At 38.0% G+C, this 27,252-nt stretch overlaps 1 protein-coding gene across 2 annotated transcripts in view; it reads left to right on the top strand.

The window, feature by feature from the left end:
* The window catches only part of DERA (deoxyribose-phosphate aldolase), a 96,490-nt gene that overhangs the window by 24,218 nt on the left and 45,020 nt on the right, over window positions 1–27,252 (top strand). For both annotated transcript variants that reach the window (XR_002124094.1, XM_019643320.1), the window contains exons 2-6: window positions 1,028–1,125; window positions 2,338–2,485; window positions 4,027–4,122; window positions 6,001–6,135; window positions 19,853–19,981. Coding sequence is in view for 1 of the 2 variants with exons in the window: in XM_019643320.1 (XP_019498865.1) it covers window positions 1,028–1,125; window positions 2,338–2,485; window positions 4,027–4,122; window positions 6,001–6,135; window positions 19,853–19,981 (606 nt within the window). In the remaining variant the exon portion in view is untranslated. The remainder of the gene's footprint in view (window positions 1–1,027; window positions 1,126–2,337; window positions 2,486–4,026; window positions 4,123–6,000; window positions 6,136–19,852; window positions 19,982–27,252) is intronic.

Raw genomic sequence — 27,252 nt, forward strand, 5'->3', positions numbered from 1 at the left:
AGTAGTCTTTTAAGACTTGTCCACAGTAGCTCTTCTAAGAAGATTCTTCAAAAACTTGAGTTTGCTAGAAGGTTATAGAAATGAAGTTATAGAAGGCAAATGGGTACAGCTCAGTTTACTGTGAGGCCACTTGTGTTACAGAGCATTGAGGGATGAAGTTGAAATACATGTGCGCCAGACACTGTGTTTGGTGTGAGACACTCAACGGTGAGTAAGAGCATGACTCAATATAGGAAGTACAAGAGACAATATTGCCACAACTCCTCAATGAACTAAATCCAAGTTCTGTTAGTAGAGGCATATCCAAATGTTGGCACTATCTGGGGAGCTGGAAGTATTTTCACAAAGAAAAACATTTAGGCTGCATCTTAAAAGTAGAAGTCACAGTCAACTGGAAGAGAAGGAAGGATGGGATGGAGGTAGGAGAGAGCATTTCAAAACTGAAGGAACAGAGCTGTCTCCTGAAATTTTGAACAGCTTGTTGTTTTCCTTTTTGTAACTTCTGTTATATTGGTGTTGTAATTTCGAATACATTCTGAAAAATTCTCCTTTGAGAAAAGGATGGGCTGTATCAGATCAGCATCTAGTAGATATTAGTCTTGTCAGTAAGGGGGTGGTGATCAAGGATTCCTTTAAGCCCCAACATTAGTTCACTTAAGTACGTATTAATCATTTGCTCCCCTGGACTGGGCACTTGCACGTAAGTCTTTGTTGTCAGAAGTGAGACATGTGGCATGGGAATCTCCGTGAACATTTCCCCCCATTGTGAGACAGACCCATGTAATGAATCGATACAGGTTCTTCTAGTTCCAAATGTACTTAATTTTACATGAAGCAGCCCTCTTCATGACGGGGCTTCCTTCAACAAGGTTATTTATTTGTAGTTGTGTGAAAAAGAAACATAAGCCTTAAAAGAGCTTTGATGGCAAATAATAAATACGTCCTGTCAAGGACCGTGTAAAAAAAATAGGTGAATATGTTTAATAAAACTTTTAAGTTTTAAAAAGTATTCTTCATTCCCCTTCAGACCTCAGCTGGATCTCCAAAATACAGGTGAATCAGCCGGCAGTTCTGAGGCGTGCTGAACAAATCCAGGCCCGCAGAACCGTGAAAAAGGAGTGGCAGGTAAGGGTTCTTCTCGAGCATTCTGTGCCTGTAGTTTACAATGCCTGGGCTCTTCCCTCAAGGCCACAATATTGAATTTCACTCAAGATGCATCTAGACTTAAAAGATTGCAGCTGTCCATGACTTATTTTAATAATTCATATACGATGATGATGGGTTGGAGAAAGATAACACATTTATCCAAACAAGTTAAAAATCTTATCACTCTTGAGTGGCAAAGCCGCAAATGAATTTGAAGCATCTTTATTCATGAGTGAATTAAATGGCATATTTTCTCAACACATTTATTCGTTTTCTTAGACAGACCTTCTTTGGTTGTCTTCTATTTTAATTTTCAAACCGTAACATCTAAACCTGGTGCACCCACTGTTGAGGCCCTTAGGTATAATAATTGACCTCCTTTGACAATCGTGTTTCCCTTGGCATTAATTTTCATAAATCATTTTTCAAAATTCAGAAAATGATGTTTCGTGGAGTACTTGTGGTAAGCAGCATTAATTTTCATAAATCATTTTTTAAAATAAAAAAAAATGATGTTTCGGGAAGCACTTGTAGTAAGCATATTCTTCCCTGTATACCAACCAAAGACATGCTATACATCGCAGGACTAAAAGGAATTCAGAGTGCATTTCACAAGAGGTGCAAAATACTGTGATTGAATCCTTTTGGGTCACATCTCACATTTTGTTCATCCCTGGAAATACTCTGATTGAAAAGATCAAAGGATATTCATCTGAATGAGTTGTGAAATGTGAATATTGTTTAAAACATGGACTTGGATTAAGTTGAAACAAAGAAGTTAGAGACTCTTTTTACAATGTCTCATCCCAGATCCCAGGGCTGGAGGTAAAACGTAAGAAAGAAATGCTGTTGTCCCGACGTTCTCCCATGTCAAGGTGGCCACGAGGGGCTCCTTGTGAATGAGATGGAGAAGACAGATGTGGGGAGACTTGATCTATTAGGAATTTCAATTTGCAATATCTATGAGAGAGAAAAATATAATTTAAGGCTCCTCTCCTCCCTTTTATATTCTATGTAATATTCATGTTGTTGGTCACTCTTGAGCAATATTTATATCACATATCTGAATGATAATAATGCTTTAGAACAGTATAGATGTCAGATTTTAGCACGCATGTTTGTCTAATGATTCTCTACTAACTGGGCTGGACATTAATTGTTTAACCTTGTTTTTACTTTTCTCCAAACCAGGCTGCTTGGCTCCTGAAAGCTGTTACCTTTATAGATCTTACTACACTTTCAGGTGATGACACACCCTCCAATGTTCAAAGGCTCTGTTACAAAGCCAAGTATCCAATCCGAGAAGACCTCTTAAAAGCTTTAAACATGCACGATAAAGGTAATGTTGCATATAATCTGTCTGGTGTTTACCTCTTTACAACACTCGTTACTAAATCTAAAAGGACTTAAGGCAAGATTCAGTTGCTAAAATGAGAGCAGCAATAAAACCCATGATAGAATTTTGTACATAGACAAATAATTGAGATTCTTCTCTGAAAAACTGCAGGGAGAGAATCTTAAGTTTCATTTTTAGGTCATTTTTTTCCATCATGGATTCAAGTTGCTGGTTGAGAGTTTCTTGATTTTTCTTCCTAGTTCTTCAGTTTTGGAGATTTTCTATCTAGTGACTCTAAAATACGGACCCTGATTCCCTCACCACATGTGGAAAAGCCAGTCTTATTACTTAATAATCACATCTCATACATAAAGTATTTTCTGTGAATAAGTGAAATACTTTTGAGAATAAAATGCAGATGGGAAACACTGCACGCTTGCATATTAGGTTAGATCTTTTGAAAAAAAGTTATATTCACTCTCTCGTTATACATGAAAGAAAGGACTTTCTGAAGTTGCCGTAAGTTTAGAACCTTAACATTTTAGAAATGGGGGAGACCCCTGAGAGCCAACCCCCTCATTTCTAAATGAAGAAACTGAGACTTGGAAGGTGAGGCGGTATTTCCAAGGCAACATGCCTTGATACTTGCTGGGCTGGTTTTAGGAGCCAGGTCTTTCCATGAAGGGTCGCTTCATGGTTCCTGAGTGCCTGCCTGTAACGATGGCAACTGGAGGTGTTGCATTGGCCCAAAGCAGGTATTTTATCCCAATAATTTGTAGATAATGTACAGACCTAAAACACTCTACAGCTTTTGAAAAATATTTGTGACGTTTCTTTTCAGTTGACAATAAAAATACCACCCATTTATAGATTGGGGGAAAGGGTCTAAAAAAGTAACAACTTTGTGTGAATCTTATGCAATTATGTTATTGTTTGATCGCAGCAATTTGATTTTTCAGTTTCTATTTTTAAGAGCTTGTTCCTAAAAAAAAAAAAATGAAACAGCTTTTCCTGAAAATGGGGCTTCCAGATTCCTATTTTGTTATTTCTTGTAAAAGAAGCAATAGGATTAGTTAAATGTCATTTTGCTGTACTAACTACCCTGTAAGGTTCACTTGCTTTTTTTCTTCATCCACTGTCTATTTAAATGCTGTAAAGATCTGGATTTTGTTATTTACATGAAATAAAATATGTTCATCGAGGCAGGCCCACCAAGTTTACTATTTAGGAATTTTTAAAAAGTGGTATTATGTTAACCTCAAAGAACGACGTATCACAATTGTTTTATTCTAGGACTGTAATGAGGAAGTGACCCATGTCCTCAAGAACTAGAAGGGAGTGTGGAAAATAAAAACCTTTTAATTTGTGGCAGCATCGTAGGGGACTTTTTTTCTTCTCCCCCTCTCATTTTGATTTCTGCTAATGTTGTGCAATAAATAATAGTTATTGTATATGCTGCCGAAGCGAGCGCAATGATAATTAAAAGCATATTGTGCGCACTGAACTTCACATTCAGAAGGCTACTGTGGTTTCTTTCTTCACAGACATCACTACAGCTGCCGTTTGTGTCTACCCGGCCCGCGTGTGTGATGCAGTGAAAGCACTGAAGGCTGCGGGCTGTACGATCCCAGTGGCATCAGGTACAGTGGGGGTGGCTTCTGCAGCTGGCTCTCAACATGTTCCCAGTTCTTCAACCCAGACACTGTGGAGGGTTATATATGGTTTTGTACTATTATTTTAATATATTTAATTGGTTGTATTTATTCATTCTTTTAGTATTTATTAATTGCTTTCTAAAGTAGCAAACATTATATCAATCCCCAGAATACAGAACTGTATCCCTGTCCTTAAGGAAACTTAGTCATTTAGGAGGAATAGTCAAGTTACAATCATAATGTTGGATATGCAGTATATTATATATGTGTAAGATATAATAATAAAGATATGCGGAAGTACAGTTGTAACTCTGAGCAAGGAGTGATTTACTCTGCGGAGGTTGGTGACACCAGGAGAGCAAGGGAATACTTCACAGAAGAGATAGTAACTGCATTGGCTCTTAAGGGGCCAGGAATTGACAGCGTTGAAAAGGTAGGGAATGGCGTTTTACACAGAGGGACAAGCATGTGCAAAGGCACAGAAGCATGTTCAGGGAACTGGAAGTGTTTGGAGCTGTTGGATCCTAAGGCGGGTGGGACAAAGTGAAGCTGGTGATTGTGTCAGGAGACCACGCCAGGCTGTGGCACGTGGGCTGTGTCCTGGTGATGGGGAAGGTATCACGCAGAGGCAGGCCACCATCGGCTTCATGACATACTGAGTTAGGGGATGGTAGTGGACAAATTAGAGAGGATGAAATGGAGTCCATGCGGGAGATGATGAGAGCCATCCCAAAGCTTGGAAGATAAAGAAGAAAGGGTATGTTCAACCGTTATTAAGATTGACACATTAGGACTTGGCATGAGGGAAAGAAAAGTCTCTTGAAAAGCTTCATTGTAAATGTGTGTGTATGTGTGTGTGTGTCTCCCTCTTTCCAGTTGGATGGATAGATGAACATAAAATTAGATTCTACTTTTAAAAGGTGTTGGAGGAATATCTTGGTGCTTTAAAAAAGGAGTCTATAAAGATCATTAATTTTATTAGAGCTACATCAAAAGAAACATAGTGTACAGTATTTATATACAACTCATTTGTGAAGATTCCCAAAGTACTCGTATTTGGCATCTGCACCTTTATGGACCTTACTTTTTCATCAACCTCAGGCAGTTCAGCTTTTCCTTTATACAACAGGGAAACATACTTTCCTCTAAGGTAGCAGACCCAAAGAATTTAATAACATCAAGGAAACACAAAAGATTACCTTTAGACACCAGAATGGAATTAATGATGCATATGTAAAAAGATGTTAATCCTTTCTCAAAAGTGTAATTGTGTTTTCATTTTCCTTTTGTCTATACTTGGCCTTGCTCTTCCCTGCTCTGCCCCTGCCCACGTTTTGTGGACCAATCAGGTGCTTTTCCTCCTGCATTCTTTTCCCTTTGTACTCATCTTCTTGGCAGGTGGTTTCAAGATAGGCAGTTGGAGGAGCCTACACTGCAGTTTGGTTACAACAGCTAAAAATGTGAAAGGAAAATCAAGGATACAGAGATGGTTAACTGATCAAGAGTAGGGTAAAGAAATATTAGTGCCCATAAGACAGGGCTATAGCTACTGTTTTATGAGCATCAGTGTGATGGTAACATGTTTTTTTAATTGCTGCTCATTCAGAGTACCCTCATGAGCATCTCTGAAGCAACTTAATTTCAGGTCTTCTAGAGGATATAATACTAATGTTTGCCCTGACACCAGTACTGTGTAAGATAGCATTCTGTTTCTTCACACAGCTTTTCAGGATATTTGTGTAGTTCTTATGTGTCATGAATGCTTTGGTATCTGAATGCTGATGTTTTTGTCTGAAATTCTTTGTTGAGATACTGATGAATTGCAATTCCTTCTTTTCCTTTTTCCCCCCTTCTCCCTACTAGTGGCTACTGGCTTTCCAGCGGCACAGACTCATTTGAAAACACGATTACAAGAGATCATATTGGCTGTGGAAGACGGAGCTATGGAAATCGATGTGGTAATTAATAGGACCTTGGTGCTGACAGGCCAATGGGAAGGTAGGTGCATGTCCTTGTCTAAAAGGGAGACACAGTTCTTCCCTAGTGGATCAAATGGTGGGGATCTGGCAAGAGGCAGCATGTTTTAGAAGTTACTGAACCCAGATTACAAGTCACCAGATCAGAGGCTGAATCTAGGAGAAAACATGCCTTAACTGTATGAACTCTTTAGATCCTTTTGAGTGCATAGGTGTATAGTTATTTCCATGCAGTAGATTATTAACTCTTATTCTAGTCTGTATTGTTTTGTTACTCAATACATAAACCACTCGAGGCAAATCTTTTATTCAAAGTTTATTTTATTATGATGGAAGAAATTTCCCTTTTTTATGTTAATCTTTGTGGGTTTTTAGGATGTGGAATTATTAATAAGTCTAAGTCCGCTCTTCCTTGTAACATTGTTGCATATAGCTCCTATGAATATTATTTAATATTCACTTTTGAGATTCATGATTTACTATCACTGATTACAATAAGATGTTGCCCATTCCAGTAACAAGCTATTGTTTTTATAATTAGATAGTAAAGAAATAGATTTTACCTCTGTCTTAAATATATTTTGTGTACTAGAGATCATTGTACTAAAATAAATATAATTCTCTATTTCAAAAAAATCATTATAACAAGTAGTTTAACTAAAAATTTTGAACCATATCTTAAGATAAAGCTAGAATAATATACTGTCTCTCTAGATATGTAAATACCAAATAAAAGACATATTTAATTCTAATTCTGGAGGTTGTACCTCCTCACTGTTTATTTTGTTTTTTTTTAGCTGAGCCATCCTGCCACCTGTTGGCAGCTCAGCGGCAACTCAGCTTGGGTAGGACTCGAACTGCTGTTGCTCAGAGCTCACACTCTTGAGCGAGCTCTTAACCAACTGAGCCATTCAGCTGGCCCCCTCCTCACTGTTAAAATAAAAAATTCCAAACAGTAACAAAGGAAGTATGTCTTCCACATAATCTCATCGCCTAGAAATGACCCCTGATAACACTGCAATGTGCAATTTTCCAGACTTTTTTATCTTTATATATACACACATGCAACTCCCACACTTTTGAAAAGTTTAAATTAAAAGTAGGATTGTAATTACTGTATTTTTTCTTAACCTACTTATTGCACATACCAATATCTTATGGATATCTTTCTGTGACTCTATTCATTGATCCATCTATCTTATCATTTGTAATTCCTAATTCCATTAAGAATTGCTTTGGGTTGTGATGTAGCAAAGATTCAGTAGGTGGTTTAAACGCTCGAGAATTAAAGTCTGGACGTAGGTATTCCAGAGGCAGCCTCACAAAGTTCTTGGAGACCTACGCTGCTTTTATCTGCCATTTCTAAAACATGTTGTCTTCTACTCTCATGCTCAAGGGCACTTCATTGTCTAAGACAGTGAAGCTGCAGCCTTTCCCCTCATCTCCTAGACAACAGGAGAGAAGGGCCTGTCCTATCCCCAAATCTCATACTACACTTTTGCTTACACCTCATTGGCCCGAACTGTGTTATGTGGCCACATGTAGCTGCGAGTGAAGCTGGAAAATGTAGTCTTTTCTCTTGGAATATTAGCTACATTCCTGCACATTCTTAATAAGTTAGACGGTGTACATTTTTGTGTCCAGATGGAAAGGAGTGAGGGAAGTACCGGCAAGGAAGGACAATGCCGCCATAATGAGCAAAACAAGATGTGATACTAAAAAGCTTAACAGCAAAGGATCAGGCAAAACAACAATAGCAAAAGTGTTTAAATTAAAGCGATACAGGAAGTATGGCACAACAGCCTGGACCAGTAGCTGTGGGGCAAGTCCTCTCTGAGATTTCACCAGTCCCTGAGACCATCACTGTGTTCCAGGATAATGCAATCAGGGACATACCAGTTCTGAAAGAGCTGGAAAAAAATGCAAGGCCACTCTCATTGCTTTACCCGTTCCTCCATACTCATCAGCATTTTTCATCCTTGCCAGGTTTAAATTCTTGACAGTTCACGAATATCTTTTTGTGCTTTGATTTCTGTTCCTTTTTATATGGTCCATGTGTGTTTTGGCCAATTGCAATTATTCTGAAAAGGCCTATTTTAAATAAATGTTCTTTTCCCTTATATATTAATTCTGCTTGTCTGCGTTTAGTCACAGATTTCAGTTAAGAGTTAAGGCTAGAGTAAGAGAAAAAAAATGAGTAAGCGTTAAAACAAATTTGGAAATAAACTCTCTGTGATTCAGTAAGATAAAAAAACTATATGCCCTTTATGACTTGGAGTTGTAGATATAGAAGTATAATTTATATTATAACTTGTGCTTTTGTCTCTGGAATACTACTAATTGGAAAATAAAATACAATAGGAGATGGATTTTGATGTAATTGGCAAACCCTTAATGAACTAGGAATGGTTGTTTTTAAGAACTGGTAATTTCCTAATAACAGGCATTCATGCAAAATGTAATAACATGTCTTTGTCCTAGACCATACTTTTCTATTAACCCTTTTTTATGGTGTTAATAACCTCTTGACCCAAGACAAATTGAAAAGGAACATTTAATACTAGAAATTTAATTCTAAATAGAAACCTGCAATGACTTAGGACTTTTTCCACTGCAGTATTTTGTCTTAGTTTCGGTTTTCAATTTGATTACATATTGTATTTTTCAGTGTCATATTTTAATATTAGCTGTTTACTAAAATATGAGCCTAAAATTGATTTATTGGAATTTGCTGATGGAAATGTCTGCCGGGCTATTCCACGCTCAAATCTAGGTCCCTCTCCTCTGTGCATTGAGGTGTGTAACACACTGATTAAAGCACAAAAGAAAGAATCCTATTTTTAAAATCTGGCTTTGAGTGGATCCTAATCATTTCTCATGGTTACAAGGATCCACAGTTTAGGGTATGAACTCGAAGAGGAGCCTGGTGGGGGCTCTAATTCCTCTTCTTGGATTCTCCATGGTGATGATTTAAAATCTCTGCTTTCATCAGACTTCTAATCCTTCCACTCACCTTGAAGCACCTTCACTCTTAGTAGGCGACCTACCTGCTACTTCTCAGAGAAAATGGAAACCGTTTGACAGAAACTCTCTCAAGGTCCTTGCATCAGCTCGGCCTCCGCCCTTTCTCCTTCCTCCTAAGGCCTGTCCCTCTGTTGTGCCACAGCCCTCATCTCCTCCCACATTTTCAGAGGCCTTGCTCCATTTATGGGTCTTTTTTTTTTTTCTCCTGTATTTTCAGCTTCTCCCCATTAGGTCATCCCCATTGCATCTAAACATACTTAAGTTTTTCTTACTCATTAAAAAAACGCACATGCCAATCAATAGCCTCCCTTGTCAACCCAGTTAAGTTTCCCTTTCTATTTTCCCCTTCATGGTGAAAACTCTTGAGTGGTGTTTACTGTTTTCTCTTGAACCTGTTCTAACCAAGATACTAATGACCTCTCATTTCACCCTGCCTGGAGGATACTCTTCAGTTGTTCATTTAACTTTACTGTTCAGCAGTATTTGACACAGTGGGTCACTTCCCCCTCTGGAAACACTCGCTTGTCTCTGGTGACACTACATTCTTCAGGCTTTCCTCCAGATTGTGATCACTCCTGCAGCTTGTTTGCAGGGTTCCCCGCCTCTGCCATCCCTGAAGTGTTGGTGATTCTCAGAATCTGTCCTAGCAAGCTGCCAATCTTCCCCTCAAACTCAGCACACTCTCCCCGAGAAAGCTCCTCTCTTCCTCCCTTCAACTACATTCCCTGTGCTGAAGACTAAGAAACCTCCCGAATGACGGAATGTGTGACTCCGGAACTCACGTTCCATTTCCCAACTAAACCATGTTGCTTGTCATCGAGCAGTTTCACCTAAGTCGACATTCAAAATCAGCGAATCTTGACCAAAGCAGAGCCTCGCCATTTTAGAAAGAAATGCATTTAAAAATGTTTACCTTTCCCCTGACTTGAACACTTTCTATTAAATACACTTTAATTTCAGCACTGTTGTATCCAAGACGGTATTATCCAGGAACACAGTGCTTCCCTCAGGGGCTACTGGAATCTCCGAGATGACTTGCCCCACAGCTAATGGTCCAGACTGTTGTGCTGTTTGACTTTATATGTCTTTTCATTTAAACATTTCTTTTATTGCTGTTTGGCCCTTTGCTGTTAAGCTTTTTACTGCCAGATCCTGTTTAGCTCATTATGGCGCACTGTCCCTCCCTGCCAGTACTTCCTTCTCTCCTTTCCGTGTAGGCACAAAAATGTACACCGTCTAACGTATCGCTTGGGACAGTAGTATTGCTGGTTCTCAAAATTACCTGACAAGCATTTTCAAATTACTTCCCCAGCTCTTCCCCCCACAGACTCTTGCATGTTTCCCTCCCCACTCCCACCAGATGTGTAATATCGGAATTGAGGGGTTGGGAAGAATAGACACCTGTACTGTGAAAATTGCTTCAGGTGATTTTGAGTCCTACTCACGCCCTCACCTTCACCATCCCATAGTCCTGTGGGAAAGTACTAATGTGGAACATTTTTTTAAAAACATACTTTTAGTTCTTGGTTTCCCATAGCTTAGGTACAGGGTAATTTGAAGCATTGCTAAATTTACATATTGGTTAATCAGGACAAATCGTATTTCTCATGTATTTCTATTTATTTACCCTGGCTCTGCAGTTAGCTATACACAGATGCTTGAGGAATAAAGTTTTACTCTGGTGAATTTAGCCAGAAAGTGCATCTGCTTCTGTGCCCTTTGGAAAAAAGACAGTTCCCTGCTCCCTAGGAAGGCTCTGCTTTGGGATGAAGATAGCAGCTCGTGGTGGGATGGCACAGGGCTGGACCGTGAGAGGTGGGGGCACCTAGCCAGCCAGCCAGCCAGCCAGATAGGCCGGTCCTCATGGGAGTACTCAGAACCAGAACCGACCCAGACTCTGCATCCTGTGGAGGATAAGGTAGGATAGCGCTGGGAGCAGAGGCTGCCTTGGATGGACCCTGGTTGGAACCCTGGTGTTACCATTAGTAGCTATTTTTTCTTGGGCAAGTTACTTCTCTGTGCCTCCTATTCTCTGTCTGTAAAACAGCAATAATGGCATGTACTTCACAGGTTTATAATAGGGATAAAATTAGATAATGTGTGTAAATTGATCATCCTATTGCTTGGCCCAGATGACTCCCTCCAGGCCAAGGGCACTTTCTTCTCTTTCCCCCTCCTCCTCATGATGATGATAGTATGTTGTCAAGGAAAGTAACCATATAGCACATGTATTGAGTAAATGAGGTGCAGCTCCAAGGACTTTGGTTTCAGTCTTTGTAATATCGATTATTTATACCTAGTCTTTGGGCAAACACTTTACTTCCCTGTGCCTCCATTTCAATAAGCTACCTCTGGGGAGATAAGACTTCAGGATTTCTACAGCCTTTTAGACCTGTAATGGCCTGGGATTTTATATGTGGTGTTTTCAGTGTCTGTGAGTATTGGTCCAATGATAAGTACTTGTAATATAGTATTGTTTAATGATGATATTGAAGTTGACATCTAAGTTGCATTCCTGAAGCAGTTCTTTGATGAAAGCATTCACCAGAAGTGATTCATTATTTCCTAAATCTTACTGAGCAGGTTTTGAAAATTAAATGCATTCCATGCTCTGTAAATATACAGAGATGTTCTTTTTTTTTTTTTTACTTTTTTGATGACTTGTCTCTGCTGCAAAAATTTACCTAATATAGCGCCAGCGACATGAAACTGCTGTCAGCATCTGCCTCATTAAGAATGTTCCAGTTCCTTGAGCTTAGAACCTCGAGCTGGCTTTACTAGTGTTTGGAAACCCATTTCACACTGGAGCACCAGCAACTATGATGCCAAAGGTGGCTTCGTCTGCGATATTTTTCCAGAATAGTATGTTTGATGCCACAACTGGAAATATTGTTGGTCTCCCATATCCAAAGCCTGGTGTACCTTTTACCCACTTCAGTTCTTAAGCCTTGAGTTGCTTTCTTTCTTTTTTTAAAGATTTTTTATTGGGGAATTGGGGGGATGGGAACAGCGCTGGGGAATTGGGGGAAGGGGAACAGACAAGTTGCTGTTGTTTTGTTCTTCAGTCTAGTTGTGGAGGACGTTGCTTCACTGGCCCAAGTTGGCACCATCATTGCGCTCTTCCCCGGGCGAGGCAGATCAGTCGCCGGCTTCTGGACGGCCGCTCACGGCGTTCTGCTGGCTGCTCACGCTGGCTGCTGGCTACACACGGTAGCCCATGGCAACCTACTGCCACAGGGGCTGCAGCCTACGCCGTCGATGGCGACTCACAGCAGCCCAGCTCCAGGTTGAGCTGTTGTTCAGCATCTTAGCTGTAGAGGGCAGTGTCACTGGCCCGCATATGTGGGATCCGAACCGGGCCCTCTGGCGTCCCAAGCCAGTTCTTAACTATCGCGCCACTTGGCCGGCCCTTGAGTTGCTTTCTTAAACTTGGTTTGTAGAGTATGTGCTTCATAGCTATCAAGAGGTTTGGGTTGAGACAATAAAACATTTGTGCCAAAGTCACAATGTCTATTATGGTGACTTATGCAAATGGATCCTGAAAATCTTGAATCAGGGCAACAATTTATTTTTCTTATTTGCTTATTTTTACACAAGAAGAATGGTAAAAACAAAACAAAAAAATCCCTTAAAAGAAATTGGTATTTTGCTTTGTTTTGTAGAGCTGTTAATCATATCTTATGAAAAAAGTAACCTCTAAATCTATAGACTCTTTTGGGGAGAAATCACATAATCCATAATCTGTGCTTCCTCAGTTTTGGGGGTTGTTTATAACAGAAAAATTCTGGAGATACTTATGGCAGCCCTGTGCTTTTATGGTTTTTGTTTTTATGCTCTGATTCTTCAAAACTTCAAATACTATTGACAAAAACATGTGCGTTTTATTTCTTGTAGGTTATTTCAGCACCTGGTGTTGTAGCTCATCTCTGTTTTAGCCGTACAAGATTAATTAGTTGCCTTCGTGGATGAAAACTGTTCTTGAACATTTTGTGACTTTTTTAGTTTAAAAGGTTGCTGTACAATTTTATATTAAGTGTTTTACTGTACATATAATTATCTTAAGAGTTATTTTCGGGCCATTCTTGTGCAGTGTTGAACATCTTTCCGGTACTCAAAAAATAATTGCTTAGATATGTTCGTTAACAATTACTTTTTAAGTGCCTTTGAATAGCATGTAATGTAAAAGGAAATCTTTATGACTTTTAGATAGGAAATATCATCTTTAAACACTTGGATTCATGCTTAAATTATAATTTCTACACATGAAAGCTTTACTAACATAGAGTTCTATGTCTAACGGTGCTTTTCCAGAAAACTTAAACAGATTGCAGGCAGCCTCAAGATTAAGAATATGTTTTCCTCTAATGTGGAAGCTGGGGAGAAACAAGTTAATTTTAAATAGAGAAAAGTAAGTACTGTAGATGCAAGTTGCTGCTGACATGGGGAGGCAGAAGGCAGAACCAGTATCAACCTGTTTTGGATGCTGTTGAAAACAGATGCAGTATGACCGCCGTAGCCCCTTAGGTCTAAATTCTCGTGCACACAGGCCTTTCCCAGGGTGGCTGAGTTCTCGGATTCCTGTCAGTGAACACTCCACCAACACAGCCTCACTTGTTTTTCAGCTGGAATGACGAGCAAAAGGTCAGGTTATGACCTCCATTTCTCCTCATCAATGTGGCAGTAGTAGGACGGATGAGGGGGGACAGACAGGAGACAACCCCTCCGCTGGTTGAGACACTATATTGATTAAGCATCTACAATGTAATATATCCTGGGTTTCTGGCACACCCATTTTCACTACTCCTGAAAACCTCATTATAAGTCAAAACATTTATTATCAGGTTTTTAACGTGACATCACTGTGCCAGCCACTTCTCTGGTGTATGTGTTTTGTTAAATTTTGCATTATTCTAATTTGCAGTCAGGTGTTTGAATTCCATTTTCATTTGTCAGTCATCTTTTATAATAGCCTTCCAAATTATTATTTTTCTGGTTCGTGCAAGAATTGTTTTTTCTCTTGTTTTTTTTCTTTAATGGGGGATTTTCAGTTTCTGTAATATTAGAAATTTTAGCAGTGAGTATGTATCATATGTGAGTATGTGAGCAGAAAAATTAATAAGTACTCAAGGGAATAAGGTTATGATGTATGCAAAGATTTAATTATAAGGAAGTTTGCTAAATTATTGCTTATAAGATAAAAAAATCTGAAACTTTAAATATCCAATAATAGAAAAACAATTGAATACATTATTTACGACCATGCAGTGGAAGATTGCACAGGGGTGTTATTGTTCCTAGGCCTTCTCAGTGGACAGATCTAGTAAATACATGAATGTTCACATATACACAGTGCACCCATATAGACACATGTACATCTATATTTATCTATCTGTATGTATTAGAACCCATGACTTCACACCGATACCTTCCATTACAAGCCAACATCACATGGTTTATTTTCGCCCTCTCCCTATCTATTGGGTTGTCGGGAAAGTCATGACATATATTTTCTATGTTTTGTGTTGCAAAAATGCCTCATGACTTTCCCGACACCCCAATGTATTTATGCCCCTCTTTCTTGTCAGTGAGAAATCTTGCTTCCATTACCCTCAGTGTCTTTACTTATCTGATCAATTTCCTCATATATAACAATCTCTTGACCACGTGGGCTAGCTTCTTGGCCTGGTACCGTGTACTCAGGCTGGTCACGTTCACCAAGTCCTCCAGAATTCCCAGCCCATGCTGGTGAGACTGTCCCTCTATGTCAGGAGTCGGCGAACTGTGGCCCACGAGCCACATGCGGCTCTTTGGGTACGTACATGTGGCTCTGAAGTAAAATTGAAGATGAAAATAAAACTATCATAGTTTCATTTATAAAATTTTGAAAGGATATTATTCACATAATGGTGATTTCATTTGTTTTATGGCTGTCGAATAATTTTTAAACTGTTGTGAGGGACAGGATTGGCTCTTCCAGCTCAAAAGTTTGCCGACCCCTGCTCTATGTGTAGAACACACTTGGAGAATTTTTGAAGGAAAATGTTTTGAAAACTGAGAGGATTTTTCATTCTTTTGAGTAATTATTCTACATGAAGAGTATTTTGGAAAGATGATCTCTTGAACTTGTTACTTCATTTGTAATTTCTCTCACATGTTTAGCAATTATTTAAATCCATATCCTGATGCTGTCCTTCCCTGCTAATGTTGGGGAAAATCCACCCATTAGTTTTTCCATTGTTTTTCTTGTTGATAATGATGAAAGTGACAGTTGAATATGTTACAGGACATTATGATTTGAGATTGACTGGATCACATTTAAGCCATCAGGTTGTTTGATTTGCATTTATCACCTATCTAGTTTCCAAGGTGTCTATCATTGTGGTGCCAAGATGCTCAAAACTACTTGGACCCTTCTAATAATAGCTTCCATGGCTTGTCTTGGAATGGGGTGGCCTGTTTTTCTTATTTGTAAGATCTGTATATTTTAATTATGCTTTTATAAGTATTAGGACAGTGCTTGCTTTGTTTTATTTTTTAAAAAATTTATTTTTTTTTAAAGATTTTATTGGGGAATTGGGGGAGGGGAACAGCATTGGAGAATCGGGGAAGGGGAGCAGACAAGTTGCTGTATTTTGTTCTTCAGTCTAGTTGTGGAGGAGGACGTTGCTTCACTGGCCCATGTTGGTATTAGCATTGTGCTCTTTCCTGGCGAGGCAGTCTCTTGCCAGCCATTGGATGGCCGCTCACTGCGGCTCACAGCAGCTGCCGGCCACTCACAGTAGCTTATAATAGCCCACTGCAGCAGGGTCTGCAGCCTACGCCATGACCAGCGACTCACGGCAGCCCAGCTCCAGATCGAGTTGTTGTTCACCATCATTAGGTGTAGAGGGTTCAGTGTCACTGGCCCTCATGTGGGATCCGAACCGGGGCCCTGCTGCTCAGAGCTGGCGCTCCCAAGCCACTCTTAACCAACGCGCCACTTGGCTGGCCCTAAAGTTATTTTTGCATTTCTGGAACTATATATATAAGGAAAAATATGGAAAACTGGTATTGAATGATTAACTACTCAGTATATGTCTGGTGCTGCTCTAGCCACATGTATTATTTTATTTAATCTTCACAAAAATATGTGAGCAAACTGTGACTCCCTAAGTAATTAGGCTTAGAAAAATTGAGTAATTCCTACAAGTTTACAAATCTAGTAAGTATCCAAAACTCTTATTATCCTAGGAGTCTGTGCTATCAAAAGGAGCATGGGTTCTGAGTTAAAAAAAAAAAAATTATTTGGGATATAGTGAACTTATTTCCCCCAGAATTCTCTTCGAGTTCTCCAAAAGGTTATACCTTACACTCTTTAAGAAACATAGATCTGATGTCCTCGCTTTTATCAGTCCCTCTGAACCTAGTAGCCACTCAACAGTAACAGCAGCAGCTCCACAACCACCACCAGCAGTAGAAAAACAAGTAGTTGGCATTCCTTGAGTGTTAACTATGTGCCTGGAACTGTCCTTAGCACTTTCTATATATTAACCTATGTAACGCTAGAAATAATTCTAGGAGATGTGCATACCTTTATTATCTTCATTTTATAAATGAGGAAACTGAGACAAGGGTTAAGTAACTTGCCCAAATCAAACAACAAATTGATTTTACAGCCAGGATATGAACCCAGGCAGTCGCGACACCCACGCTATATTGTCTGCTGTACCATCGTTACTCAGCAAATAATTGTTAGACTAGCATTATGAGTTGAAAACTAATGAAACCAATTCTGATTAAGTGAAGCTGAAAAGGGATTTATTAGGAGGACATACAGTAATAGCTCACTGCATCAATAAGAAGCCTGGAGAACGAGGCTTAGGAAACAAACAGGACCAGGAAAGACTGGGGAGCAGAGATCCAGCCTATTGAGCCATGGGAAGAATTTGGTTACAGGACCACTGCTGGTGCTGCTGCCACTGGCCAGCACAGGTACCATTGCTGCTGGCTGGTAGCCACTGGGCCACTTGACTCTTGGATCTGCTGCCATTGCTGATGCTGCAATACTAATAAAAATCTCTAAGTGTTCTTTCATCTTTGCATGGCTTAGTAGGATTCAAAGGCTCAGGTAGATGCATTTGCTTGATGGAGTCCAAGCCACATTTTTAAAGGCCAGATTTACTATGCTTTTATATTTAATTGTTCTGGTGTACTCTGGGAAGAATAGTAACAGAAACAAATGACAACTTTCTCAATGTCGAACTTCAAAGATTAAGACATTTGCTCAGAAAAACTTAACCCCCGTTGAAATAGGTCAGTAAAATGATTTGAGGAGTTGGCAGTTAAAAGAATGAGAAAGCACTGGTTGCCTATTTGTTAAATCCATTTAAGCTCTAAGTGATCATTTTTGGTCATTCTGTTTGGATCATGGATTAAAGAGCATAACCCCTAGGTGGCTGATAATTAAGTCATAAAATATATGTGGGTTTCTGGTTGATTTTTAACTGTAGGTAAAGAAATTCACTGGATAGCAAAAGGTAATGCTCTTTAGAAAAAGGATGGTAGTTTTGTGCATAAATATGACCAGGATCAGTGTTTTAAGAATTTTGTTATATGGGCCAAAGTTCACTTTAACAAATGCTTTAATAAAATATTTTCAAGCCTTACCTGATGGCCCACTGATTGTAAGCACTAATCCATATAAAAAATTTCAGTGCAGGACAAGGAATTGGATCAGCCCATGAAACAAGATTTGACTTTTATTACACAACACTTAATGGAAACTCATTTTACTAGAATTCTGAGCTTCACAGATTATATCTTTTGAGTGCTTATAATAAGCCAGGCAATGTAGAAAGTAATGTGTGTGTGTGTGTGTGTGTGTGTGTATTTTAATTCTCATAATAACCCTATAAAGTAAATATTATTATTGACACTTTTAGGAGGGCCCTAAAGCTAACACATAACTTGCCCAAAGTCACACAGGAAGTGGTGGAGTTGGGTTTTAGATCCACATTTGTCTGAATCTCAAGCTTGGCAACACTGTACTGTGGAGGAACAGTCATTAATTAAATCACAGGTTAACCCTGGATTAGCATTCTTGAATTTTTAGATCAAGAGATTTCTTGTCACTAGTTCTTAGAGAACAACTTACTCTTTTTAGATTTAGTAACTCAAGAAATGTCATTCCATCTAAGATTCATTCTTTAAGTTAAAAGAATGTAGATTGTCCCTGTCACATAATGTGTCTTTTACTGTTTATACCATTCTCACACATTGTCATATATATTAAATGTAGGGATAAGATGATTTTCTCACAATTAGGTAGGATGGGCAGGGTAAGGTAGGCAGTGTGGCATCTCAGACCATCTCTGATACTCAAAACTACTGATTATTAGGGGTTTGTGAAAATATTCAGTCCTTTCTTGAAAAACCTGTGGGTACCATTTCTTGGCAGCAACATACACTAAAGTTTATACCGAGCACCTCATAGTAGAATATTTGACTTTATTTGTATTCAGCTTGCACTTTTGAGCTTCAAGTTAAGTTCAGGTTTTCTATGATTGAAAGACAAGTTTTATTCCTCTTGTTATAACTTTCATGGATTTGACTGAGTTTACTGTCTTTTAAGTCTTTTATATATAGTTTAGGAAACCTATGAATTACTGAACTCTCATCTTTGCATTAAAAACCACTTACATTAACACTAACCTTTACTGTGAATGTTTCTTTCCTGTTCAGTTTAGTTTGTGTGCAGTTTGTATGCTTGTAAAATGACTTCCTATGAAACACACATAGAGAAGAAAGAAAAGCTCTGATCTTACTCTTGATAATGTAGCAATAGCTTAAGTTCAAGAAATGAATATGGCCAACCTGATGCAAGGTGAGAACCCACATCCACTGGTATCATGAAAAAAAGACTATGTAAAATAATTTTTCAAAAACGTAATACTCATTATACTGACTTTGTTTACCAAAATCTGTTACTTTGAATATGAAATGTTTTCCCCCTTGATTTTATTTTGTAGTGTACAGGTTTTAAGTATATATATTTAATCAAGCTGCTTTCGGGTGCTCTTTGAAGCCCTAGAAAGCCAGATGTGGCTCTGGGGTCAGGGGTTAATATAGATTCAAGGCTGCATCTGTGAATCCCTCTACAGCTGGCTTTGTGCACGTACATCCAACACTACCTCAACACTTCTTAGTCATGTATGTAGAGACATACCCTGGCAGATAGTGGGGCAAGCTGTTCCATCTTTAATGTCATTAGCAGAGCTCTCAGGAAAGGGCTGCTTTATATTCCAGCAAGAGAACTTATTATGTGTGAATGGAAGAATTAATAAGTACCTGAGAATTTTTTTTTCCTTTAGTTTGGAAAATGGTATACCCCTGTAGGGATGGTAGATAAATTTCTTTTTTCTTGTAAGTAATCGTCACCTAGAAGAGGTAAAAATTATATTTGTAATTTGCATGTCATTATTGTAAAAGCTTCATGGCTCGAGACCTCCGGTCAGGGCTTAGAAACTGGTTCCTGGTAGCACACTAAGCATCCCTTGTAACAGGATGTGAAGCGCAACAGAATGCTCTAGGCGATATTAAATTGGGGCGATTTTTAGAAAGTGACAAATGGTTTATGTTTCCTAAATCTGAGGTGGGTTCTTCCCAGCTCTAAACGGCTGCCAAGTTATGTTATCACTTGCCTGCTTTGTAACTGCCTCAATTATTTTCTTCCCCAGCCCTGTATGATGAGATTCGTCAGTTTCGCAAGGCCTGTGGGAAGGCTCATCTCAAAACCATCTTAGCAACAGGAGAACTTGGATCTCTCACTAATGTCTATAAAGCCAGTATGATAGCAATGATGGCAGGTAAGCATATTCAAATGATAATATATATATATATATATTGAATTGATGCTTGTAGGAGAAACAAGTAAGTGAAAACATTAGGTTATTAGTTCCAAGTGCTAACCACTTGGATGTTTTTTGTGGGGTGGGTCAGATATTTTGTGCCGACATGTACAATGTGAAGTATTCAAACACTTGGCTTTCTTCCACATTTTTTGATGGCATTTCGTTGCTGCACTATCCTTGTAAGGCAGTAGATGGCTCTCTTGTTAGTGAATTGCCTTCTGTGTTATTCTTTGATTATTCATTCATCAACATATGTTAGACAGGAATTTCTTTAACGCTGACTTATTCCTCTCTCTGAATTTAAGTGTTCGATTTTTCTCAGAGGTGGTGTATCCATGTGGTCTAAGGCAATGTGTCCTTTTGTCTGTGTTAATTCTTTCTTTTTAAACTTAGTGCAGTATCATTGTTTTTGGCACTTTCACATGTAGGTTCACTTATTCTTTATCTCAGTGGACAAGCGGTCTATCCATTCATACGTGCAAGCTTGAAACCTAGGAGCCACGCTTTGTTCCTTCTTTTTCTCCTTCGCGTAGATCGGTGAAACCTTGAGAGTTCAGCCTCTTGACTGTGTCTTACATACCTGTTCTGCCTTCTGAGTGCTGCTGTTAGGCCGCTGTCATTCTCCACGTGGGTCACTTCAACAGACACCTAACTAATTTTCATGTCCCTACTTTTGTCCCCTTCCAATCTGTTCTCCACACTGTTGTCAGAATGATCACTTAAAATTCCTCATTTGATGGGGCGGCGGGTTAGCTCAGTTGGTTAGAGCGCAGGCTCATAACACGAAGGTTGCCAGTTTAATTCCCACATGGGCCACTGAGATGCTCCGTCCACAACTATTGGGTTGTCGGAAAAGTCATGACGCATTTTTGCAACGAAAAACAGAAAAAATACATCATGACTTTTCTGACAATCCAATAGCTTGAAACAATACTTGACTTGGAGCTGATGGGTCCTGGAAAAACATACTGTTCCCCAATAAAAAAATATATATATTCAAAGTTTTTTAAAAAAATCCTAATTTGATTGTGGTACTGCTTGCTTAAAATCCCTCAATGGCTTCCTTCATCTTCAAGATAAACTGTCAGTCCCTTCAGCCTGATTTTTAACATGGTCCTTCCCGAGACCCTGCCTGCGCCCCTGCCATCTCCTCACTCTCCCTTCACACTATACGCTCCAGCTCTGTGGAATCACTTGCAGTTCTCTGCAGATGGCACCATCCAACCCTTTTGAGTCTTTGTGCTGTGCCCACTGCCTTACTATGCCTTTTGCCCAAATAACTCCTTAACATCTTTGGATACAGCACAGGTATTGCTCTTCTCAAGAATATTTTCCCAATACTGCTTTCTCCCCCACCACTTGGTTCGTTATCTCCTCTATGTGCCCTCGTGGCATTCTGTTAAAACCTCTATTAGATAACTTATCACATTATACAGTGATTGACTATTGAACTCCCATATGCCCCACTAGTGGCTCCATATTTGGGTGAAGATACGTGACTTCTCATGTCTTAAATCAGTATAGTCACTCTGTAGGTTTTCATATTTGTGTACGTTTTGAATACTTGTCAGACTCAGCGTCATTCCCTGGAACTCTACTGAAGATGAGCCTACGAGGCAGTAATGATGGTATTGCCCAGTCACTGCTGCTGTATCCTGAAGATCTCTGCTCAGGTTGTCTCAGTTAGAGCAAAATTTATGAAAACCTAATAAGGGTAAGAAGGAATGGAACACTTTAAACAGTAGGTCATCAGTCATGTTGGCATTTCAACTATCTACAGTAATAGAAGACTTTCTGTAACTCTTAGGAACCTCGGAAAAGCCCCTTGGAGTCTTAAGTCGACAAGGAGCCTCCCGTTTCATGCTCCTGGACTGGACATGGGATTATTAGCCCAGAATGCTGTCATTTTGGTCACAATGAAAGTTATTCATCCTGGGACATCAGCCAGCCCTATCCTAATCACTGCACCTACTGCTCATGATAGGAACATGGTATTAGGTCAAAATGCTTGGATGCTTCTGTTCCACCCTCTACCCCACCCATCCACAGACAAACATGTGACTAGAAACTTACTCTCCCTGTCTCTTCCTGTCTGCTGTATCCCTGTCCATGCTGTTGTTTATCTCCTTCATTTCTTCATTTCATCAGTGTCTGTTAAGCATTTGTATTTATGGTGTGCTTTACCAGGCACTTTAAAATAGATTTCTTCATCTTCACCTCACCCCTACATTTGATGAAATTTAAGATAAGTGACTTATCTAAGATTACAAAACTAAGAGATCAGTATAATCATTATTTGAACCCAGGTCTTCTGGCTCCAGCTCTATTTATTTTTCAATTGCAACACAGCATGTGTTCCAAGACACCGTGCTAGATCTTATCATGAGTTAAAGACACAGCCTTTGTGAGGTATCCTATGTGAAAGCATCTAGCACACTTCCTGGCCTACAGTTTTTGATTCCTATTCTGTTAAGCAGGTATAATGGAAATAAAGTATTTTTTGAAGAATTTTTTTAAAAATTGGGACTAAATACACATTGATTCTTATATCTGTGGTATTTTTAAATTTTTATTTATTTATTTCTTAAAAATCAACTTCATTGAAATAAATTTACATTTAATGAAGTCAGGTGTTAAGTGTACAATGTGATGAGTTTTGACAATTTGTGTATTCCATCATCCCAGAAATATCATCTATGCCCCTTTGCAGTGAGTTCCACCCATAGCACCTTCTGGTCCAGGTCACCTTCTGTGACCACTGATATGATTTTATCACCATAGGTTAGCTTTGCCAGTTTTAGAGTACCATATAATTAAATGTATGTAAGGTTTTGTGCTTGCCTTCCCCCATCCAAGAACATAATAGTTGTGAGATCTATCCATGTTCTGTGTATGAGTTTGCTTAGAAGTGTTCTATTGCACAAATACACTGAGTTGACAAATTTATTGGTATGAAGTTGTTTCTAATATTATTTTATTAGCCTAATGTCTATAGGGTCTGTAGTTTTATCTCCTTTTTCATTCCAGATATTGGTCATTATTGTTTGTTTGTTTGTTTGTTTGTTTTGGGCGGGGGAGAGCCTTGCTAGGTTCTACCAATTTTATTAGTCTTTTCAAAGAGCCAATTTTTGCTTCATTGTTTTTGCATTATTTAATTAAAAATATTTTCTAACTTCCCTTGGACTTCTCTTATTATTTAGAATGTTACTAGAATGTTATTTAGAATGAAATGTTTAATTTCCAACTATTTTGTGCTTTTCTGGATATGTTATTGTTGTTGACTAATAATTTAAAATTCTGTTAAGCTCAGAGAATATCTATTGTAAGAATCTTTTGTCTTTTGTAAGTAATGAGACTGATTTTATAGTTCATTTTATGATATATTTAGGTATATGCTTCAAGTGCCTTTGAAAAGAATCTTGTGTATTTGCAGATATAGTGGTAGTGTTCTGTAAATGTCAATTAGGTCTAGTTGGTTGGTAGCATTTTTCAGATCTGGTTTTGTTTTGTTCTACTTGTTCTATTTGTTACTATGAGGGGTGTTAAAATCTCCAAATATGATTGTGGATTTATCTCCTTATCCCTTTAGTTCTGTCAGTGGGAGTATAAAAATATATTTTTCTAAAGGTATTTCTGTTTATGTTTCTTTTTCACTAATTTGATCACGATGTGCCTAAGTATGGTTTTTGTGTGTGTTTATTCTACCTGTAGCTTGCTCAGCTTCTTAGATCTGTAGTTTGGTATTTTCTACCCAATTTAGGGTTTTTTAAAAAGTTATTTTTTCAACTATATTTTCTGTCCCATTCTCTCTCTCTTTTCCGTCTAGGACCCCAAGTACATTAATGTTAGATATTGTTCTACAGATTACTGAGTTCCTGTTTATTTTTAATTTTTTTGCCACTCTGTTCTTCCAGTTGGCTCATTTACATGGATCTTTCTTTAAGTTCATTGACCCTTATTTCCTTATATTCAATCTCAAACGTGCTTTAACGCCATCCAGGGAAATTGAAGCTATTGTACATTTTTAGTTTTAGAATTTCTGTTTGATTCTGTATTATAACTTTCATTTCTCTGCTGAGATTTCCCATTTTTTCCCTCATTGAGATTATGTTTTCCTTTAAGTCCTTAAACATATTTATAATAGCTGATTAAAAGTCCTTATCTGTTAATGTATATCTGGATTATCTTAGAATGTATCTTAAGCTTCCAATTTTCCAGTGCCTGAAAATAGTTGCCTTATATATTTTGTTGAGTTATATATTTATATATAGCAGAAAGGCAAGTCTTGGTAACAATTAGTCTGTCATTGCTTTTGTTTTCCCACTAATTTAGCATCAAAATCTCAAAAGGAAAGGGGTTTACCATTTATATTCATAATTTACCTTGTAATTTTGATAGCCATTTAGGTTATTTCAAAATTAATTCTGTGGAGAGAGAGTATGGTAGAGATATGTAATTGTTAGTTTGGTATTATACATCATTGTAAGTAAAAACTTAGTTAACCAGGGTGTTTGTATGTAGTTTTGATCAACTAAAGGATTAATAACCTACTTTTGGCTTAATCTTATTTAGGAATATTTCAAAATGTTTTAGGGGAAGGAGTATGGTCATTGGAGTAAGAAGATCTACACTATTATTCCGTCTTGCACATTTTGTGACCTTCAGCAAATAAATTAATCTGCTTATCAATTTATATAAAGCAATGTGTATGACTATATTATAAACTGAATTAAATACAAGTTACTAAAAAATATTAATGTACCTTCCTACCCCATTCCACCTCATTAAGGAAGGAAACATAATTTTTGTTTTCCTAGTCTATTTCAAGGCATTATTCAGAACATCACTTTTCTAAACCATTTGGTGTAGCTTTAGGAGATATACGATATTGAGCTGGATTTCATTCTATACTTATCCCAAAGCTTAGTATATTGGTGGGGTTGTTCAATGAATCTTAGATATGAACTTATTCTGTCCACTTTTGACTGTATCTTAAAAAAAAGGTGTAAAAAGAAGATGATTAGTTGAGAATCACAATTAGATGTGGTCCAGTTAGTTTTTGTATGGTATGTTTATTTGTCATCTATCCTAATTCTTTTACTCTGGAAGCTATAGCTGCCACCTCAACTTTTCTGATACGCATCCAAATAAAATGTCATTTAACTGGAGATCACTTACTGTGTAGCCACAATGATCCAAAGCAAAGTCAGAAACCAGAAAAAAAAAAGAAGAAAGAAATCTTTCCAATAAATGAAATACATTTGATGTAATCTATAATACAATAATAACAGCTAACATATTTTGAGCATTTACCATATGCCAGGGACTATTTAAAGGGCTTTATGTATATTTTCATTGAATCTTTACAACAACTCTATGAGGTAGGTACTTCTCTATTGTAAAATAAAAATAGTTCAAAGGATATTTTTGCTTTTATTCTATATGGTCATTATTGATATTCAGAAATATTCCAGGTACTTCTGTCTTTGTTATATTATTTCCTCCATATGTTATACCCTTTTTCCCTCCCCTTAGCTGTTTTTAAGATTTAAATAAAATTTCCATACTCTGTCAAATCTCTCTGTGGTCTTTTAAAAGCAGAGTTAATTAATTGTTCATACTGTTGTGCTCCTAGGTTAGTTATAAATACCGGTAGCATCTGTTACATATTTAGTATCATCATCAGTTGTTCTACCTGTTAGATTTTTGCAAAACTATGAACCTCCCTGAGGTCAAGAACTAAATGTTACTTACCTGTATTCCCTGCGATTACTACGCTGCCTGGCATCTAGGAGAGCCTTAGATAATATTTTGAAATATATGAATGAATGAATGAATGAATGAATGAATGATAAAGATAGTGATAAGGAAAAGTAAAAACAGGCAAAGTGAAATTTGAAAATTTAGATTCATCTTTCCAGATGTGCCACAACTTTGCAGAGTTTGTACATGTTATTTTGAGAGCAAACTTTTATTTTATTTGGACAGAAAGATAATTTATGCCTTTGACAAGGAGATTATATATCCATGGCATTGTTTAGGCGATCCAAGCAGCGGTATAACATATTAAAGGTGTGTGGGGATTCTAAAGTAGTTATGGAGGCAAGAAAAGATGAAGGAAAACTTTTTGCCTTGGCTGTTTGGTCAAAGAAAATGAATCTTCCATTTACATTAGTGGAAAAGTGAGAGAAGTACAAATAAAGGAGGAGGTGAGGTAGGAATAAACAATTTGAAAGGAATATAATCAAGGAAGAGAAAGGAGAGCCATATTTTTTTCATCAAATGATGCAAGAACAAGGTGATAGGAAGTAAGATAGAAAGGGAAGTATGCTTATAGGAAAGAGAAGTCTGAAATAAAGTCAATCTACTGCTAAGGGATTTCAGCCCAGCAAATGCACACATTAAGACTAATACCAGAATGTAGACAAGTGGTTTTATCTTTTAGTAACGGTGGGCTGTTCGCACACACGCAATGGTTAACAAGCTCTGCTGTGTAGTTATTCTAGACCTTATCTTTGGAAATAATGCAGGCATGATAAATAAGTTTGGAGTAGAAAAACACTAAAGATGCAATCATAATGTCATCAGGTTTGAATTGCTGATGAAGATCTGTGGGAAGAGTACTAACACAAAAAAATGGGACTTGAGAAAAGCAGACCTTGAAGGAATGCAAAATGAGTTTTGAACTTGGCTGGGATTTTGTAATGTATCGGAAATCAAAAAATAAATAAATAAAGTAGGAACTAGGAAAAGGAATATTCGAAATTCAACACAGTAAGATCAAAGTAATACAGAAACAATGAGATGGAGCAGAGAAATGAAAGAAAATATAAGGGAAGCCATTTAAAAAATAAATAAAATAAAATAAAGGGAAAATAGTGGAAAACTTGTTAGGATTGAAGGAAACCAAAACCCTAAAGAGATGCTGTGATGAATAGAAAATTAACATCTATATTTAAAAAAAATACTCTTAAAAATTTAAATATGAATCAAATAGCAAAACTGACAGTGTACATTTATTTTTCTAAAATTGGCACAAGACACACTGAGTCCTTCATCTTAGGCTGCAAATCTTTGTATACTCAAGGATTGTTGATCCAAATGGCACATCGAGGCCCCTGCTGTGTTCCAGCGCTCTCTTCTCTCTCCCTCTCTCCCTCTCCCTCTCTCCCTCTCTCCCTCTCTCCCTCTCTCCTTCTCTCTCTCTCTCTCTCTCTCTCTCTCTC

This window comes from Hipposideros armiger, unplaced genomic scaffold, assembly GCF_001890085.2.
Source record: "Hipposideros armiger isolate ML-2016 unplaced genomic scaffold, ASM189008v1 scaffold_76, whole genome shotgun sequence".
In the NCBI taxonomy this organism is placed as follows: domain Eukaryota; kingdom Metazoa; phylum Chordata; class Mammalia; order Chiroptera; family Hipposideridae; genus Hipposideros; species Hipposideros armiger.